The following is a 20,567-nucleotide window of genomic DNA, read 5'->3' as shown; positions in this document are numbered from 1 at the left end:
TGCACAACTGTTGCTTGCAACCATTGCAACATATTAACTGCTATGTTTGTGTATCAAATTAATACCTGCACAACTTCACTTTATTTGTGACATTGTAAAATGGTGTTGTTTTTCTTAATACAAATCAGTATTTTCCAAGTTTAGAGCAGTTTGTTTGGGTTTGGATCGACTGCTTGTGAATCTTCACAAACTCTTTCAGGAGAAAGCTTTATGTAAAATATTATCACATTTCACATGGCTTTGTGTAGCGGCTCAAATCACCTTAGAGCATTGAATAAAAAAATCTGCCAGCAGGCATGAAAAAGGGGAGAGATTTGTTAACTAGTGTTTATCCAAGAAGTTGTTCTACTGCCTGATTCAAAACAAACGATAGAGCACAATCAGAGAGGAAAGGGCAAGATTCTCCAAAGGCAATTTTTCATCTCAGAGCCTTTTACCTGGGAACATATTCAAAGAACAAGTTCTTAAGAGGATGGATATACACTAGGCTATCATGATCAGTGCCTTGTTACTCCGCATAGCTTGTATGTTAGTTATTAAACATAACACTAAAAAGCTCAAGTGCACCTAGTCCATAGGTATATTAGGAAATGGACAGACATAACCACTGGATTGTTGCACTTTGCATCACTCACTACCCATTCCTGAAACAGGGCACAGATAAGGTCGGCCAGTGGCTACATCTGCCATGTGGGTTGTTCAGCTCTTCACGTTACTCCTAAAAAAGAATGATATGATGGAATAGAAATCCTAGCCAATATTAGAAAAATATCTTAAACATCTACAAACATTTTAAACCAAAGATGTATCAGTGAATTATATATCAGTTTGAATCATATTGATATTAACACATACCAATATTCAACTAGAATGTAATATTTCTAAGTTAATCACACAAACAAAAGAATCCCACAGGAGTTGATAAACATACATCATCATATTTAATCCAATTTCACTACCCCACTTCTTTTCTTTCAGTAGCACATTCTTGATTTGCTTCAGAAGACAGGACATTGTGCCTCAAAAAGTGCCTCAACTTTTCTAAACTGAATGACAGATTTGCCTTGAATACTCTGACACAGACAACAAAGGAACTGGAAATGACTGTAAATTGTCAACGGCAGAGCGATTTCTCCAAAGCCCATGCTAAATTCAAGACAAGAACACAAAACCACAATCTTTACAGATCAAATCAACTATTTTCAAACTACAATACTCACTTCCCCTCACCTTCTATTGTGTGTGGTTCTACAACAAAGTGATTGCATTGACAACGGAGACAGATCATCTGTGCATTAGAAAAGTAAATGAGAAACATATAAATAAACACCCAATGGGAGAAAGCAGCTTTTGATTGACTCCGATGCCGACCGATCGCTGATTTGTGTTAGGCGTAAACAAAGCCAGAGGCCCATTGCAATTACAGCCAACAGCCTCCCTAAGAATCCTGCGGCCATTATGGAATTGTCTGTCCACAGTGAGAGAAGGCTTATTAGATTGTTAAAGGGCGAGAGTGACTGGGACATTGTGAGGAGAAATGAATAATAGAGCCATCCCATCTCTTCCACCTCTGGTTTAAAGCCTCAGTGATAAGATAGGTCCCGGCTACATTACTGAGATTAGCATCGAAAACAACGGGCTCTCCACATTACACTTCATGTGGACTTGTTTGCCTCAATCACCGAGTTCTCTGAGGAGGATGGAGTAGCTTGATGAGAGTGGAGAGTGAGCGCACGTTTGCCATAGACAAGTATCTGGATTGTAACAACCACATCTTTGGGGTTTGTCACACTTTTATGAGGGAAAACAACACGCACACAGGCACACACACACAGCATCAACATAGACAGACACTGACCTGTGGTAATTTAACCCTTCAACCAAAGAACCATATACACGGTCCTTTGGGTAGTGGAACATTATTGAAACACATGGAAACTGCTGGGCGTGAAAAACAGTTCTTGACACACTCAAACCAGTGCGCCTGGCACCTGCTACCATATCCCGTTCAAAGGCACTTAAATATTTTATCTTGCCCATTTACCCTCTGAATGGCACGCATACACAATCCATGTCTCAATTGTCTCAAGGCTTAAAAATCCTTATATAACCTATATTCTCCCCTTCATCTACACTGATTGGAAGTGGATTTAACAAGTGACAACTATAAGGGATCATAGCTTCCACCTGGATTCACCTGGTCAGTCTGTCATAGAAAGAGTAGGTGTTCTTAATGATTTGTACACTCTGTGTATGTTGGTGTTTCCTTTCTTTTGGCAGTTATCTGTATATCTCATTCAGTCAGTTAAAATGGGCCGGTGGATACTGTTACACTAATCTGATATGAAGTCTGTCCTATAATTGAAGCCCATGGTCTGTCTCGTTGTATTCTCCGTGTTTCCCCAGTCCATTCAGCTTGAGCTGGCTAAGGGGAGCAAGGTTGTCTGTCGCTTTAGCTCCTACCTTTCTGGTTTGCAGTAAATTAATATAAACGCATTATGGGATGACGTTCTACTTATAATGAGATTTTAGAGAGCTAATGATTTTATAATAAACCATTGACCATTATTAATGTTTGTCAACAAATCAAATTGCAGTATGCAATCACCGCTGGATGGAATGGTTCCTAATAGGTCTTCAAAGCGTTGATTATGACTTTTGTCTGCGTAAATCAATTAGGAGACTGCTGAGAAACTTGATAAGGGGTGGTTATATTGAAAATCATGGGAGTGCACCGGGGACTTCGCTATTACTGTATAGCAGAAAGAAGAGGACAAAGCATTATCTTAGCAGGATAGAGGCACATTCACACACAGGCACACAATAGGTTCACTTCAAGTGATTTACACCCTGGTTCATTCATAACCTTACTATTTAGATCTTTAGTCTTTTTGCAGGGCAGATTAGGACACTTCAGAATTTGTGCATTTAACAGGTGTGTAAGTGTAGTGATGTAATGCATGTAAACACTTAGGTACTTTAGCTGGAAATTAAAACCGGTAACTCTGAATGCACTTTGAATCCACATTGTAGCACTATTACATCACAAGTTGCTGTTTCACATAACCTGTGATGAGCACTGTCAACAATGTTAGCCAAACAGTATAGTTGTGTGTTTCTCAAAATATTCCTCTCATTGAGCACTCTGACCTCTCCTCAATGCTCTGGGCATTAATCCAACACACTAAAAATACTAGCACATGGAAGTAAATAGGAAATGTGATTCTAAGACATTACAATGTTCATTGGAAATGGACTGTATACATGTATAGCTGTATTCTGTCAAAGTCTGTCAAAGGAGTTATTAATATTTGTTGGTTTAATATTGGCTAATATAAGGCTTAATGATGTAAGTAAGTACTACGTACAGTATAGATGGAAGATCATCATGGACCGTGAATCAATTATGTTAATCACAGCTTTTAATCAAGAGTTGTGTATGGATCTCTGCTGTCATTTGTGGAAGCCTTCCCAATATTTTTACCTCAACACTTACTGTAATGTCAATCCATTAACATGCTGTGAGTCTCATCCATGTAAAGTCTTGGATCTGCTGTCAAAATAGAAATAATAAAAAATAAAAATAAATCTAATGACAAAAAAGTGTCCACATTCAGAATACCTACAAGCTATTCAATTATTTGTCAGCTCTTGTTAAAGTATTTTACTAGTCTCATCCTAATGCATTATGATAGGCGTGTAATTCCCCCTCCTGTCCAATTTGTGGGATATTTTTTTTAAAGCCTTTTGAAACGAAATTGCTCTCTCAATTATCCTCCTTATTTCATTAATACTAGCCCTACATTGTGAGAACTGCTCACCAGTTCAGTTCATTTTTATTATATCTTAATCTCCAAACCTTTTGCATAGAGGTCAGAGGCACATTATGTGAGAGAAATCCTATTGTTACAGCCAGTGGACAATTTGATTTCAGTAGGCACTAGAAGGGAGAACACGTTTTGATATGAGGAGTGAAATGGGATTTAAAACTTGACCTTGTCCAGTAACAAAAAAACAGCTGTTGGATAGGGCACATAAACGGTGTGCCCTACTGAACACCATCTGGTTACTGAATTGTTTATTTTATTTTTTTTACCTTTATTTTATTAGGCAAGTCAGTTAAGAAAAATTTATTATTTTCAATGACGGCCTAGGAACAGTGGGTTAACTGCCTGTTCAGGGGCAGAACGACAGATTTGTACCTTGTCAGCTCGGGGAATTGAACTTGCAACATTTCAGTTACTAGTCCAACGCTCTAACCACTAGGCTACCCTGCCGCCCCAATTGGTTCTTCTATACACTTTAGCCTACTTCTTTACTGTAGCTGTGTAAAGCTCTGCCAGTTGATAACAAAAGCATTTAAAACAAACTTGGATCAAAATCTGTCTGTTCCACATCATACAATAAGACCGCAGTAAAAACTGCACATGGCCAATGATTTCAGGGGTCATATGGTTGGGTAACCACTTACTAACTGAGCTTCCCTCTTACATATTATATTGAATTATAAATGAGACAATAATGCTTAATACTATTTATTGAACTACCAATGCATTAAGGGGGAATTCCGACCCAAGTTAAGCGGGCGTAAATGAAACCTATTTCCCTTATTATGCACATTTTCTCTACACTTATTCTTTTCTACTACATTTTTTTGACCAGCTTTTTCTTTGGGGGAGGGAGAGTTAAAGGTATATTCATGTCAATTGACACTGTTTATACCACATTTATACCACATGTATAAACCACATAGGCTGCAACATACAGAGACATTATCATATTTATCAACAGGATTTTGTAATAATAAAATTGGTACGGAAATAAAAGAGAAGCAAAAACAGGTAGGCCCACCCAAACTCCCCATCCTAACATGTCTCCTTCCAAACCCCCCACATTCATTTGAGGGTATTTTCATCCATATTGGGTGAACCATTTAGAAATTACTTTTAGGGGACCAAAAGTATTGGGACAAATTCACTTATATGTGTATTAAAGTAGTCAAAAGTTTAGTGCTTTGACCCATATTCCTAGCATAGAATGAGTACATCAAGCTTGTGACTCTACAAACTTGTTGGATGCATTTGCTGTTTGTTTTGGTTGTGTTTCAGATTATCTTGTGCCCAATAGAAAGGAATGTTAAATAATGTATTTTGTCATTTTGGAGTCACTTTTATTGTAAATAAGAATAGCCTATGTTTCTAAACACTTCTAAATGAATGTGGATGCTACCATGATTACGGATAGTCCTGAATGAATCGCGAATAATAATGAGTGAGAAAGATACAGATACACAAATATCATACTCCAAGACATGCTAACAGGGGGAGGTTAGCATCTTTTTTTTGGGGGGGGGGGGGGGTATGGTATTTATGCCTCTGTAACTTTCTCACTCATCATTATTCACGATACACTCAGGATTATCCATTTCTTGGAGCATTGTTATATCAATATGGTTTCTTGCTAGAATATCGAGACAGCTGGAACAAATGATATGAATATTAAGGCCTTTGCAATTCCATGAGAGAATATAGTGTTGCCATTATTTTTCTGAAATGTAACTGTTATCTTTAGGGTTGATAAGCCCATGTGAGTAAAATAAAAGCTGGACCCACAGGGAAACCCACCCATTTGTCCTTCTCCACCCTGAAGACCCTCCCTGTAAACGGTTCCCCCTTTGCCTCCCTTCCCCTCCACCAGGCCCCCCCTCCTCCCTAGGCCCTAGCCTTTCCTCCCCTGTTCCCCCTGCCCTGCACTGTAATTACAGGGTTGTAGCTTAATGGCGAGCGGCAGCCTTACAAATGAAATCTCTTAATAAGCAGTATATTTTTGGTCTTAAGGTATTAAAACAATTAAAATAATAAAGTAAAACCAAATAAGTAACCAATTCAGACCTTTACAATTAAGTTAGCAAACTTGACGAGTAAGGGTGCGTAACAAAGAAAATAAATATGAAAATTAAGACAAAAATCCCATATGACAGATATGCAAGCCTAATGCCTAAACAGTCAAAAATAGGATAGATGTAGGATCCATATATTGTCCATCATTGTGTAAATGAACTGGACCATAGGCAATATAATTATAACAAGTTCAATGCTCAGCAATAATAGTAATTTTCTTCCTTGTACCCACACATAAGAGGTGTCTTCATAATCTTCTTATGCTGAGGACAGCATCATAGCCATAGGCTAGGCTGCTTGATTCCGCATGGATAGCATACCTGAATAATGAGCCAGTCATGCGCTTCCATCTGTTGGCTTGTCCCCTTGTGTGTTGGGTTTGATGTGCTTCTTGAAGAAGTCTTGAGCTGGGACCCAGCTTCTCCTGCACGAACAGTTCATAAAAAAAGATTGCTTTTGAAGGAAGATGGGTTGTCCGCTTCCAAACGAGTTTCAAGCCCTGTGACCCACACACTGAATTTACGGGAATTATTTTCAAGTGATTCCTTTTTCTCTTTAATGAGTATCATTATCCCTTCCAACTTAGCTTGCGCGGTTTCCAGGTCATGGAGTCACACCTCTGTCACATTGGCTGTCTTCTCCAGGCTTTCCAATTTGATTGAATAGGTATCCCCTTTCGCAGGTATCCACTTTGTAAGTTGAGGGGCAGAGGTAATCTCCTCACGAACAATCTCTCGTATAGTGGCGGCCATCTCTTTCTGTTGCCTGGTGTTGTGAGCCACCATGTTCCCACAGTTGAATTGTGGACAGACAAATTCTAGATGCTGGATTGTAATAGACCTGCTAGTTATTTCTCGTCAAACAATGAATGTCCCACACCTTAATAAAATGTTTAGTATTGACACGTTTTGGGAAATACAGTAAGTCAGTTCATTCATAGTAATTTGCAAAAGAAAGCATGCCTGCCACCGGAACTGGAAACCATCTGAACAAGTAAAGTCAGGATTTCAGTCACTCCTCCACACGTATTCTGATCTTGAACTTAAGTATGAGAATAGCATGCTATTCACCCGCTGTACTTTTGGGGTGGAGCTCACAGAAATTAAGGTTTGGAGGAGGTGTGTCTAATATAGACCGTATTCTGACCTGGACTTAGTTCCCTCATAATTCAAACACTTTTATGTGCGGTCAAATGATGAATAAGCTCGAGCAACATGTCGATTCCAAGTGGAACAACATCTACTTACTGTTTTTTCGATAGAAATAACACTACTCTCCATGCACTGTAATTTAGATTTTTTTAAGAGCTATTGATAAGAGCGAGGTAAATGAGTAAGCCGTTTGGACAAGGGGATTGTAAATCTAAATTACAATTGTTTTATATATGTTTTACCTTATGATCGCTGGAGATAAATGTGAAATCAGTCATACGGCAGCAAACTAAACCACATCAACATATCAGCTTTTCCACAGTAAAGTTTATGAAATTCTAGCCTCATAACTTGCAGGGATGACATTTGGAGACCCAAACTATAGGCTTCTGTAGCCATTCATATATAGTATAGCGCCAAACCTACCAAGTTGGTTTGTGATTTCTAGAAATATATTCCTGGACTTTTCACTGTATTTTTAAAAACAATTTGTATCGTGTTAAATATTAGACACGATCAGATGCCACCATCAGTCATACCCACATACATTTATAACTGTCACTTTAGTGTTCATTTCCGTACACTTGCATCATGCCATCACATTGCTACCTTTCTTTCCTCTGTCACGTTTGACTAGTAGTTCCTGAAGATCGCTAGCAAACGAGGATCATATTAGGCTAACGTATTACAAGTTGTGCAATAATTTGGGATATCATTATGTAATGCAGACCATATGCAGCAGTTTATACCTGGAGGATGGTGCTAGGTTTACGATGACTGGACCGTTGTCATCACAGTTCCATGATTAGTAAGGATTATTAGGGTAGATTTACAGGACTTTTGTTCAAATCAAATAACATAATATTTGTCATATCTTATTTGTAAAAAATTGGTGTAGACTAACAGTGAAAGGCTTACTTACGGGCCCTTCCCAACAATGCAGAGACATTTTTTTTTATAATAGAAAGGTAATATAACACGAGGAATAAATACGCAATGAGTAACAATAACTTGGCTATATAAACGGGGTACCAGTACTGAGTCGATGTGCAGGGGTACGAGGTAATGGAGGTAGATACAGTGCCTTCAGAAAGTATTCATACCTCCTGACTTATTCCACATCTTGTTGTGTTACTGCCTGAATTCAAAACGGATTAAGTTTATATTTTTTTCACACAATGACAAAGGTAAAAAAAAATAAAAAATATGTTTGCAATTTTTGGAGAAAATGAAATACAGAAATATCTCATTTACATAAGTATTCACACCCCTGAGTCAATATTTTGAAGAATCAACTCTGACAGCAATTGCAGAGTATTTCTGGATAAGTCTCTAAGAGCTTTCCACACCTGCAAACGTGCAACATTTGTCCATTATTCTTTTCAAAATTATTCAAGATCTGTCAAATTGGTTGTTGATCATTGCTAGACAACCATTTTTAGGTGTTGCCATAGATTTTCATGCAGATTTAAGAAAAACTATAACTCGGCCACTAAGGAACATTCACTGTCTTATTGGTAAGCAATCCCAGTCTAGATTTGGCCTTGTGTTTTAGGTTATTGTCCCGCTGAAAGGTGAACTCATTTGGCAGTGTTTGGTGGAAAGCAGACTGAACCAGGTTTTCCTCTAGGATTTTGCCTGTGCCATTCCGTTTATTTTTCATTAAGAAAAACTCCCTAGTCCTTAATGATTACAAGCATTCCCATAACATGATACAGCCACCACTATCCTTGAAAATAGGAAGAATGGTACTCAGTTTTGTTGTATTATACACAGCTCAAAAAAAATAAAGGGAACACTAAAATAACACATCCTAGATCTGAATTAATGAAATATTCTTATTAAATACTTTTTTCTTTACATAGTTGAATGTGCTGACAACAAAATCACACAAAAATGATCAATGGAAATCAAATTTATCAACCCATGAAGGTCTGGATTTGGAGTCTCACTCAAAATTAAAGTGGAAAACCACACTACAGGCTGATCCAACTTTGATGTAATGTCCTTAAAACAAGTCAAAATTAGGCTCAGTAGTGTGTGTGGCCTCCACGTGCCTGTATGACCTCCCTACAACGCCTGGGCATGCTCCTGATCAGGTGGCGGATGGTCTCCTGAGGGATCTCCTCCCAGACCTGGACTAAAGCATCCGCCAACTCCTGGACAGTCTGTTGGTGGATGGAGCGAGACATGATATCCCAGAGGTGCTCAAATGGATTCAGGTCTGGGGAACGGGCGGGCCAGTCCATAGCATCAATGCCTTCCTCTTGCAGGAACTGCTGACACACTCCAGCCACATGAGGTCTAGCATTGTCTTGCATTAGGAGGAACCCAGGGCCAACCGCACCAGCATATGGTCTCACAAGGGGTCTGAGGATCTCATCTCGGTACCTAATGGCAGTCAGGCTACCTCTGGCGAGCACATGGAGGGCTGTGCGGACCCCCAAAGAAAAGCCACCCCACACCATGACTGACCCACCGCCAAACCGGTCATGCTGGAGGATGTTGCAGGCAGCAGAAAGTTCTCCACGGCGTCTCCAGACTCTGTCATGTCTGTCACATGTGCTCAGTGTGAACCAGTGGCGAATTTTCCAATCTTGGTGTTCTCTGGCAAATGCCAAACGTCCTGAATGGTGTTGGGCTGTAAGCACAACCCCCACCTGTGGACGTCGGGCCCTCATACCACCCTCATGGAGTCTGTTTCTGACCGTTTAAGCAGACACACGCACATTTGTGGCCTGTTGGAGGTCATTTTGCAGGGCTCTGGCAGTGCTCCTCCTGCTCCTCCTTGCACAAAGGTGGAGGTAGCGGTCTTGCTGCTGGGTTGTTGCCCCCCTGCGGCCTCCTCCTCGTCTCCTGATGTACTGGCCTGTCTTCTGGTAGCGCCTCCATGCTCTGGACACTACGCTGACAGACACAGCAAACCTTCTTGCCACAGCTCGCATTGATGTGCCATCCTGGATGAGCTGCACTACCTGAGCCACTTGTGTGGGTTGTAGACTCCGTCTCATGCTACCACCAGAGTGACAGCACCGCCAGCATTCACAAGTGACCAAAACATCAGCCAGGAAGCATAGGTACTGAGAAGTGGTCTGTGGTCACCACCTGCAGAACCACTCCTTTATTGGGGGTGTCTTGCTAATTGCCTATAATTTCCACCTGTTGTCTATTCCATCTGCACAACAGCATGTGACATTTATTGTCAATCAGTGTTGCTTCCTAAGTGGACAGTTTGATTGCACAGAAGTGTGATTGACTTGGAGTTACATTGTGTTGTTTAAGTGTTCCCTTTATTTTTTTGAGCAGTGTATTTTCCCTAAACATAACACTTTGTAAAATGTAATTGCTTTGCTACATTTTTAGCAGAATTACTTTAGTGATCTGTTGCAAACAGGATATTTGTATTCTATACAGGCTTCCTTCTTTTCACACTGTCAATTAGGTTGGTACTGTGGAGTAACTACAATGTTGCTGATCCATCCTCAGTTTTCTCCTATCACAGCCATTAACTTCATATGGCTGCAGGGGCAGTATTGAGTAGCTTGGATGGAAAGGTGGCCATTGTAAACGGCCAGCTCCTCAGTCTCAGTTGCTAATACAGTGCGGCCAAAGTATTTAGTCAGCCACCAATTGTGCAAGTTCTCCCACTTAAAAAGATGAGAGAGGCCTGTAATTTTCATCATAGGCACACTTTAACTATGACAGACAAAATGAGAAAAAAATTCCAGAAAATCACATTGTAGGATTTTTTATGAATTTATTTGCAAATTATGGTGGAAAATAAGTATTTGGTCAATAACAAAAGTTTATCTCAATACTTTGTTATATACCCTTTGTTGGCAATGACAGAGGTCAAACGTTTTCTGTAAGTCTTCACAAGGTTGAAAGTCTGTGTTGTCCAGCAACAGCCCCAAAACATCACTGCTCTAGTTGTAACGGTTTTCTTTATGTGAAGGAGAGTCGGACCAAAATGCAGCGTGTAGATTGCGATCCATGTTTTAATGAACAAACGTAAAACACGAATCAATGCAAACACTACAAAATAAAGAACGTGATGACCGTAACGAAAACCTAAAACAGCCTATCTGGTGAAAAACACATAGACAGGAACAATCACCCACAAACACACAGTGAAACCCAGGCTACCTAAATATGGTTCCCAATCAGAGACAATGACGAACACCTGCCTCTGACTGAGAACCATATCAGGCTGAACATAGAAATAGACAAACAAGACATGAAACATAGAATGCCCACTCAGATCACACCCTGACCAATCAAAACATAGAAAATACAAAGTAAACTATGGTCAGGGCGTGACAGTACCCCCCCCCCCAAGGTGCGGACTCCGGCCGCAAAACCTGAACCTATAGGGGAGGGTCTGGGTGGGCATCTGTCCGCGGTGGCGGCTCTGGCGCTGGACGTGGACCCCACTCCATGACAGTTTTAATCCCCCTCCTAAACGTCCCTAAATAGGTTACCCACCACAATGATAACATGGGACAGAGGGACAGCTCGGGACAGAGGTAACTCGGGACAGATGGGTAGGCTAGCACTGAGAGGACGCTCAGCACTGAGAAGAAGCTCAGCACTGAGAGGAAGCCCAGGCAGGTAGTAGAAACTACCAGAACCTGGCTGGCTGGCGGTTTCAACAGATCCTGGTCGACTAGCAGATCTGGAAGAATCTGGTCGACTGGCGGATCTGGGAGAATCTGGTCGACTGGCAGATCTGGGAGAGTCTGGACGACTGGCAGATCTGGAAGAGTCTGGACGACTGGCAGATCTGGAAGAGTCTGGTCGACTGGTAGATCTGGAAGAGTCTGGTCGACTGGCAGATCTGGAAGAGTCTGGTCGACTGGCAGATCTGGAAGAGTCTGGTCGACTGGCAGATCTGGAAGAGTCTGGTCGACTGGCAGATCTGGAAGAGTCTGGTCGACTGGCAGATCTGGAAGAGTCTGGTTGACTGACAGCTCTGGCTGCTCCGTGCTGACTGGCTGCTCCATGCTGACTGGCAGCTCTGGCTGCTCCATGCTGACTGGCTGCTCCATGCTGACTGGCAGCTCTGGCTGCTCCATGCTGACTGGCTGCTCTGGCTGCTCCATGCTGACTGGCTGCTCCTGCTGCTCCATGCTGACTGACTGCTCCATGCTGACTGGCGGCCCTGGCTGCTCCATGCTGACTGGCGGCCCTGGCTGCTCCATGCTGACTGGCGGCCCTGGCTGCTCCATGCTGACTGGCGGCTCTGGCTGCTCCATGCTAACTGGCAGCTCCGGCGGCTCCTTGCAGACTGGCAGCTCTGGCGGCTCCTTGCAGACTGGCAGCTTTGGCGGCATCCTGCAGAAAGGCAGCTCTGGCAGCTCCTTGCAGACTGGCAGCTCCTTGCAGACTGGCAGCTCCTTGCAGACTGGCAGCTCCATGCAGACTGGCAGCTCCATGCAGACTGGCAGCTCCATGCAGACTGGCAGCTCCTTACAGACTGGCAGCTCCTTACAGACTGGCAGCTCCTTACAGACTGGCAGCTCCTTGCAAACTGGCAGCTCCTTGCAAACTGGCAGCTCCTTGCAAACTGGCAGTTCCGAACAGGCGGGAGACTCCGGCAGCGCTGTAGAGGCGGAAAGCTCTGACAGCGCTAAACAGGCGGGAGACTCCGACAGCGCTGAAGAGGAGGGAGGCTCTGGCAGCGCTGGACAGGCGAGGCGCACTGTAGGCCTGATGCGTGGTGCTGGCACTGGTGGTACTGGGCCGAGGACACGCACAGGAAGCCTGGTGCGGGGAGCTGCTACCGGAGGGCTGGGGTGTGGAGGTGGTACTGGAAAAACCGGACCGTGCAGGCGCACTGGAGCTCTTGAGCACCGAGCCTGCCCAACCTTACCTGGTTGAATGCTCACGGTCGCCCTGCCAGTGCGGCGAGGTGGAATAGCCCGCACTGGACTATGCAGGCGAACCGGAGACACCGAGCGCAAGGCTGGTGCCATGTAAGCCGGCCCAAGGAGACGCACTGGGGACCAGCTGCGTAGAGCCGGCTTCATGGCATTAGGCTCGACGCTCAATCTAGCCCGGCCGACACGCGGAGCTGGAATATACCGCACCGGGCTATGCACCCGCACTGGAGACACCGTGCGCACCACTGCATAACACGGTGCCTGTCCGGTCTCTCTAGCCCCCCGGTAAGCACAGGGAGTCTGCCCAGGTCTCCTACCTGGCGTAGCCATACTCCCTGTTAGCCCCCCCCCAATAAATTTTTTGGGGCTGCCTCTCGGGCTTCCTTGCCAGCCGTGTTCCCTCATATCGCCGGCTCCTCTCTCCGGCTGCCTCTGCTCTCCTAAGTGCCTCCACCTGTTCCCATGGGAGGCGATCTCTTCCAGCCAGTATCTCCTCCCAAGTGTAACAGCCCTTGCCATCCAAAACGTCCTCCCATGTCCATTCCTCTTTACGCTGCTGCTGCTGCCTGTTGACACGCTGCTTGGTCCGTTGGTGGTGGGTGATTCTGTAACGGTTTCGTCTTCATACGAAGGAGAGTCGGACCAAAATGCAGCGTGTGGTTTACGATCCATGTTTATTAATAATACGAAACACGAATCTACAATACTACAAAACAAAACGTAACGAAACCCTAACAGCCTATATAATGTGAACACAGGGACACATAGGACAGGAACAATCACCCACAAACACACAGTGAAACCCAGGCTACCTAAATATGGTTCCCAATCAGAGACAATGACGAACACCTGCCTCTGACTGAGAACCATATCAGGCTGAACATAGAAATAGACAAACAAGACATGAAACATAGAATGCCCACTCAGATCACACCCTGACCAATCAAAACATAGAAAATACAAAGTAAACTATGGTCAGGGCGTGACACTAGTGGAGATCTGCATGGAGGAATGGGCCAAAATACCAGCAACAGTGTGTGTGAAAATCTTGTGAAAACTTACAGAAAACGTTTGACCTCTGTCATTGCCAACAAAGGGTATATAACAAAGAGATAAAGTTACAATATTGATGTTTCAATACATTAGTTGCACTAAAGTAACAATGTTACAATGTATGTTACAATAATGTAACAATGTTGAAACACGTTGATGGTTGTTTTTTTGGTCAATATTCATATTGTGTTGTATAAGGGTTTTTGATGTGTAAAATAGTCAGACTAGAATGTGACGGGGCATTCTAGAGGCAATGCTGGGGACTGCTAGTAACAGTTTTAAATGTGCTAATAACTGGGTTGGGATTTATAAGAACTTTGATAACTGCATAGGATAAATATGTTAATTTAGTATACGTAACATTATCCCACCGGTCACAATTATGACCGACCATAGAGCACACATTTTCACCTACTTTTCCATTAAAATTTGGGAAAATTCTGGATTAAATGGTTTAAAGTTTGAATTGTTGGATCTCCTCAATCTAGCAATAGGAATTTCACATCACTTTGCAAGCCAGCATAAGGTGAACTGCAGGCTTGATGTGGCCAGTAAACTAGGAGTTTCCTAACACCACTGTGTTAAGGTATAACTAATCCCTCAAAGAAAGGCCTTATGATGCACACTACCGTTCAAAAGTTTGGGGTCACTTAGAAACACCTCACAAGTCCTCAACTGGCAGCTTCATTAAATAGTACCCGCAAAACACCAGTCTCAACGTCGACAGTGAAGAGGCGACTCTGGGATGCTGGCGTTCTGAACCGTGGTGTATGTCATGTCTTTTCATAAAGTGTTTAATTTTAAAGGCTAATACGGCTGGGAAGAACCCTCCATTATAAAAGGGTTATCTTTCAAACCATTCATAGAGGGTTCTAAGAATAACATTTAAAGGATAAAAGGGTTGTTGGGAGAGGCAGAACCCTTCATAGACAGTTCTAGGTAGAACCATTTACAGGGGATTCTATGAAGAACCCTACAATGAGGGTTCTAAGTAAAAACACTGCAAAGGGTTCTACCTACACCAAAAAGGGTTCCATTATGGGGACAAACCGAAGAACCCTACATGGTTATACTTGTCACTTTTTTTTCTAACAGTGTAGTGTTTTGCTTGCTTGCTGTCACCTCACTGGGATGGGGCGGAATCCCCCCCAATCAGCTTGCGGATAAGTAATGGGTCACCATGGTTATGCGGTTCAGCCCGACCTATCCTCAAATGCCTCCCTGAATGCCCTTGATTCTGCATCCTGATCTTTAACAAGGCACTGGGAGATAAATCGCCTCAGCTCTTTACAGTACAAATATATCTTCATTAGGGCAGTCATCGCCAAGACAGGGTATAATTACTTAGAGGTTTTGATTACTGACTGCCAATCAATTACTCTGATGTAATTCCTCACCCCTGAGATGGGCTGGAGTGATTACCGCTTCATTGAGTCTCTGTCTTTCTGTCTGTCTGGAGTTGTTGTCTGGGGGTTTTGTCTTGAAGGCATAAACAGCGAAGAGGTCGGAGGCACGGAGAGACAAAGAGACCTGTCAGAGCTAAAGATTAGTACCAGAGCCGATCCATTCCCTGGCTGGCTTTTCTTTCTCTTCCATGTCTGGTCAGAGCGTTTGAAATCATTCTTTGTACCAGAACTAAAAAACGTCGATAAGATTTACACACATTTGTAGCCAGACTGGCTGACTGGCCCTTGAGAATTGTGGGCAGTTAGTTAAGAATAGAGTGTCAGCACTGAGGAAGAAGGCCTCAGGTACATTGCTTTACCCACCATGAGCTATAGCTACAGATGTTATCCAAGGTATATTAGGGAATATTACTTGAACAGCTTGTTCAATTTACAAGCTGTTGATTATAATCAATAGGTTGTCCAGCAATGCTTTTTCATGTGCATTATCAAATCACATAACTACCAAACCTTTTGAGTAATCAAATAATCAAGCCATTACCTCTATAAAAAAACGTAGAACTATTTTGCATATCAAGACGTATTGTTTAACTTCAGTCTAACTTTTCAAACATCAAGGTGGAAATAATTGACACATCTTTTGGCACTGCTGTCATGCCTGTCACGTAACAAGGAACATTCGAAGACATCACTTGTGGCAATAGCATTTTCTTCTTGTAAAAAACATGCACACCAATCAACTACAGATTTGAGCAGGACACATCACAGCCGAGAGATACATGACAGGATGTGAAATTCCTGGGGTGGTGTTGTATCAGCCCATTAATTGTACCTGATGATAATTAATAATGATCCTACCAGTGAGGCGTTCATGCGGTCCCTTTCGAAGGGAACCGTGACAATGCTCCGTGCGGGGATGGGAAGGCACACATCAGAGTTTGGAAAGGAGAAGATAAGGGGGAACAGGGAATCAGTACGAACAGGCTTCATCAGGCATGCAACTGGTTTAGTAATGTGAGAATAGAGTGATTGTGCATGAAACACAGTGTAGTATGGCTAGCGTAGCATGGCTTGCTAATGATGTGGGAGGCTGATGTAGGATAGGAGAGTTAGGCAGATATAGTACTCTGGAGAGACCACAAACCATTAGCCATTGCATTGGGGACCAAAGAGAGACAGTGTATTGAACTGGTCATTCTTGTTTTTTTCTCAGGAACCATACATACGGGAAGAGTAGCTTCCAATGTAGCTACTCCTGAGGGATTTCTGAGGGTGGTCATTAGGAAAGAAACACAGGACACTGTTATTGAACTACAGGGCGGAAAGTCAGGTTGATGGTAAAACCCAGGTACAAGTATTTAGGCCTACTCTTTTCCAATGGTGATGATCTAATTATACTGAACAAAAATATAAACGCAACATGTTACAGTTAATACAAGGAAATCATTCAATTGAAATACATTCATTAGGCCCTAATCTATGGATTTCAAAAGACTGGGTAGGGGCACAGCCATGGGTGGACCTGGGAGGGCATAGGCCCACCCACTTGGGAGCAAGGCCCAGCCAATCAGAAATAGTTTTTCCCCACAAAAGGGCTTTATTACAGATAGAAATACTCATCAGCACCCCAACCTGCCCCACATTCAGACGATCCAGCAAGTGAAGAAGCCAGATGTGAAGGTCCTGGGCTGGCATGGTTACACGTGATATGCGGTTGTGAGGCCAGTTGGACATACTTCTAAATTCTCTAAAACGACGTTGGATAGAAAAATCCAGTAGAGAAATTAACATTGAATTATCTAGAAACAGCTCTGGTGGACATTCTTGCTGTCAGCATACCAAGTGCACAGTCCCTCAACTTGAGACATATGTGGTATTGTGTTGTCTAACAACGGCACATTTTAGTGGCGTTTTATTGTTCCCAGCACAAGATTTATAATTATATATAATGATCATGCTGCTTAATGAGCTTCTTGATATGCCACACCTGTGTGGATGGATTATTTTGACAAAGGAAAAATGCTCACTAACAGCGATGTAAACACATTTATACACCAAATTTGAGAGAAATAGACTTTTTGTGTGTATGGAACAAATCTGGTATATTTTATTTCAGCTCATGAAACATGGGACCAACACTTTACATGTATATATTTTTGTTTGGTAAATGATGACTGATTCACACAATAGGGCTGACCTGAACCTCTATGCTGGCACATATAACTTTCTTTTCACATGGTTCTTTCTTTGGCCAAAGAATGAATCAGGCATATTAGTCATGTTCTCAAAACATGTCAGTAGGATGTTTACTCTCAGTGAGAGATTAAGCGAACAGATTATAAAAGTAGAGGGCTGTTCCCGCGGGAAACCCGCGGGCCCTGACAGAGATCATTGAGGTGTGGTCTGCATTTTTCATGCTGATGGCTGGAGCAGGCCGTCAGACAGACAACTTTGGGATGAAAATATGTGTTAGTCCCGCACATTAGGCTACTTGGAAACGGACAACTTTCTGTTTTGTAGGTTATGATTTAGTCAATCTATTGTATTGAAACTCCTCTTTGTTGCACTATTCACACTCTCTCATAATTCACTGCTTCAAGTTCAGCAGCACCTCTCCTCTCCTAGTTGGGTGTGCAAGATCAAGTGTGCCTATAGGCTATGTGTGTGGTTTCAATTAAAATGCATAGGCGGAGAAGCACAGCACAGTGGTCATTGGGTACAGTTTACTACAGTTTCTCTAAATAAATATTCATCATTGAAAAAGGTGGAGGCCGCTCAACCAACATGAGTCGCGGTGCAACCAAAACATTTGATCATCATTTATAAATGATAAATATTGATAACCCATTTATTTGTTTCTGCATGCAAATTGTCCCGCTCCTAAAAGGTAGGCTATAGGTGTGCAAAACGTAAGAGAAAGTGCAAGTGTCTCTCATCATTCTTCCTGGTTCATGTTCATTAGCCATATCTCGCCTCTCCTAGTTGGGCGTGCAAGATCAGGTGTGTGTATGGTCTCTATTAAATCGAGTGGGCTTTAGCCTATGCATGGGCGGAGAAGCATGGGGCGGTTATCTTTCCAAGGAGATTAACTTCCTAAATATGATTAAGCTATAGATTAGGCCTACTACCTTGTCTGGAAATAAATATTGTCTCTGCCTGCAAATCGTCCCACTCCTAAAACGTAGTTCAAGAGAACGAGAAAGTGCAAGTGTTTGTTCTCGCTCCAACTTTGGCTCTCTTTCAAACTATGTCTAGCCTATTGGCTGATATAGCCCAGTGATACCTATAGTGGTGCTTATTGTTGTGTCTCTCATGGGAACACTACGTCACCACCTCATGGGGACACACACTACGTCACCACCAAATCTAAGGGTAGAGCTCAAAACATCCAAGAAGGCTCAAGGTCATTGGCCACAGATAAAATGACATCAAATCATGTTATACTGTATCTAGAGTAGTTTGTATTGGACTGATCGTGTCAACATCATACTTTCAGAATCCTAGCTAGCAGTTATCATGATGAAGTCTACAGTCTACTGGCAAATCCTTGTTAATCCTTGTCATATGAAGAGAAATAATGAAGAGAAATTGTAGATAAAACTTATCAGTGCTCATCGGCCATTTGACATAAACATTACACAACAAGTTGGAAATCGCAAATTCAACAATGAGTGGTTTGGAAGGAATCTGTGGCTCACTGCAAGCATTGCAAAGTAATCATTAGCCTGCTATTCAGTGGAGTGGTTGTGTGGTCCCAAGTCTAAGATTAAGGGTCTCTTTTCCTAGTTTAAAATGAAAAAACATTCAACATTGGCCATGCTGTCAATGAAGCATGATTTGTGCCGTGCCCAAAACAAGTTTTAACTCAGAACTGCAAAATCTGACATTAGTGAGTTCAAGACAACTGGGACTCTGGAAAAAATTTGCTATGACTTATATTAAACTCAGAATTGTAAATTGGGAACTGGGCCTCTTTCTAGAGCTACGATCTGGAGATCACTGACATCATCATGATTCAACTTTTTGTTCCCCTAGTCTTGAAAGCACCATAAATCCAAAGAATGTCAGACTTTGATGACAAAGCTTGATGCCAAAATTTGCCCACGAAGGACAGCCACGCCACCTTCCTGTTCAAGTGAGCACAGCACAACAAGGTGAGTGAAAAAATGTATTCTGTCGCTGTACATTTCAAAAGTGTTGAACAAATAGTTATATTGACTACGTCCGTCCTAGCTCGCTCATTAACGTCTTAATCGAAATTACGGATGGCCTTATTCACTTTGAAGAACTACTAAAATTGTGATTTTGTCAGACGGCATCGGCAGCAGCTCTATAGAGGTCAGATGATGACTTGTAATTAAATAATAAAGTTATCAAATAAAAATAATAAAGTAAGTAGTGTGAATAAATTATGGTTAATAAGTGATCAGCACTAATGGCAGTCATTACCATGATATAACAGCATTCAACAGCATTTAACCCACGTTATGCATAGTGCATTCAATGTCCAAAAATGTGCGAATTTGAAATCCGCAAAACTTTTTCTTTTCAATCCAAACGAAACCAAACCGCCCTCAAAAAACACGAATCGCTCAGCACTAAACGATAGCCTAATAATGGGCCATGTGATAATCTCTGGTAATTTAACCTGTTTCATGGGTTATTTTTACGCATTTTGATATTGCATTTTACATGTATGCATTTTACCAGTAAGCATATGGTCTCGTGAGTCTTCTCAAGTACTCCCTGTGGATAGACCAAGTACCCCCGGTTGGGAACCACTAGCCTATAGGGTGCAGAATTGCTTGGACCATGGCTGCCAAGCAAGCTGCATCACATACGCGGGACTGCGGTCGGTTTTAGGACATCTTGCTGGAGCGGGTAGAAATCAGAATAAAAGACAGAGGGTGTGGTATGAAAAGCCGTGGGATGAAAAAATGGGTCCCATGAAGACCTCTAGATCAAAGCATCATTGCTGTCACGATCCATGACTGATGATAGATGACTAGGGGCTCTATTCAATCTGTATCGCGGAAGTTCAGCGTTACAGCGTGATTGAAATTTAAAGGCAATGTTTCTGCGTTAGCTGAGATTGCATTCAAGGTAAAGGCTGCATATGTCAGCTCAATCGGAAATTACCGTCAAATTTATTTAGAGCAATCTGTAACACTTCAG

At 42.3% G+C, this 20,567-nt stretch overlaps 2 protein-coding genes across 3 annotated transcripts in view; both read right to left on the bottom strand.

The window, feature by feature from the left end:
- LOC110537630 (opioid-binding protein/cell adhesion molecule) overlaps positions 1 to 20,567 on the bottom strand; it is a 406,128-nt gene that overhangs the window by 23,111 nt on the left and 362,450 nt on the right. The window lies entirely within an intron of this gene.
- Positions 1,656 to 13,605, bottom strand: LOC149979184 (uncharacterized). The gene is made up of 2 exons (XM_090191528.1): positions 12,475 to 13,605; positions 1,656 to 1,754 (listed from the first exon to the last, which is right to left on the bottom strand). The coding sequence occupies exons 1-2, from the start codon at positions 13,603 to 13,605 to the stop codon at positions 1,656 to 1,658; spliced, it is 1,230 nt and encodes a 409-aa protein (XP_090047654.1).

The sequence above is a fragment of the Oncorhynchus mykiss genome, chromosome 12, assembly GCF_057628025.1.
Source record: "Oncorhynchus mykiss isolate SJ-2025 chromosome 12, ASM5762802v1, whole genome shotgun sequence".
Taxonomy (NCBI): domain Eukaryota; kingdom Metazoa; phylum Chordata; class Actinopteri; order Salmoniformes; family Salmonidae; genus Oncorhynchus; species Oncorhynchus mykiss.
This window is presented reverse-complemented; position numbering and strand designations above follow the sequence as displayed.

Excerpts from the sequence above, each read along its gene's own strand:
- LOC149979184 (XM_090191528.1), bottom strand. The coding sequence starts at position 13,605 with ATGGATCGTAAACCACACGCTGCATTTTGGTCCGACTCTCCTTCGTAT. Across the intron at positions 1,755-12,474 it reads CAGTCTGCATGGAGCTGCCA|ATACTTGTCTATGGCAAACG; the intron begins GTCTGCATGGAG and ends GTTACAATCCAG.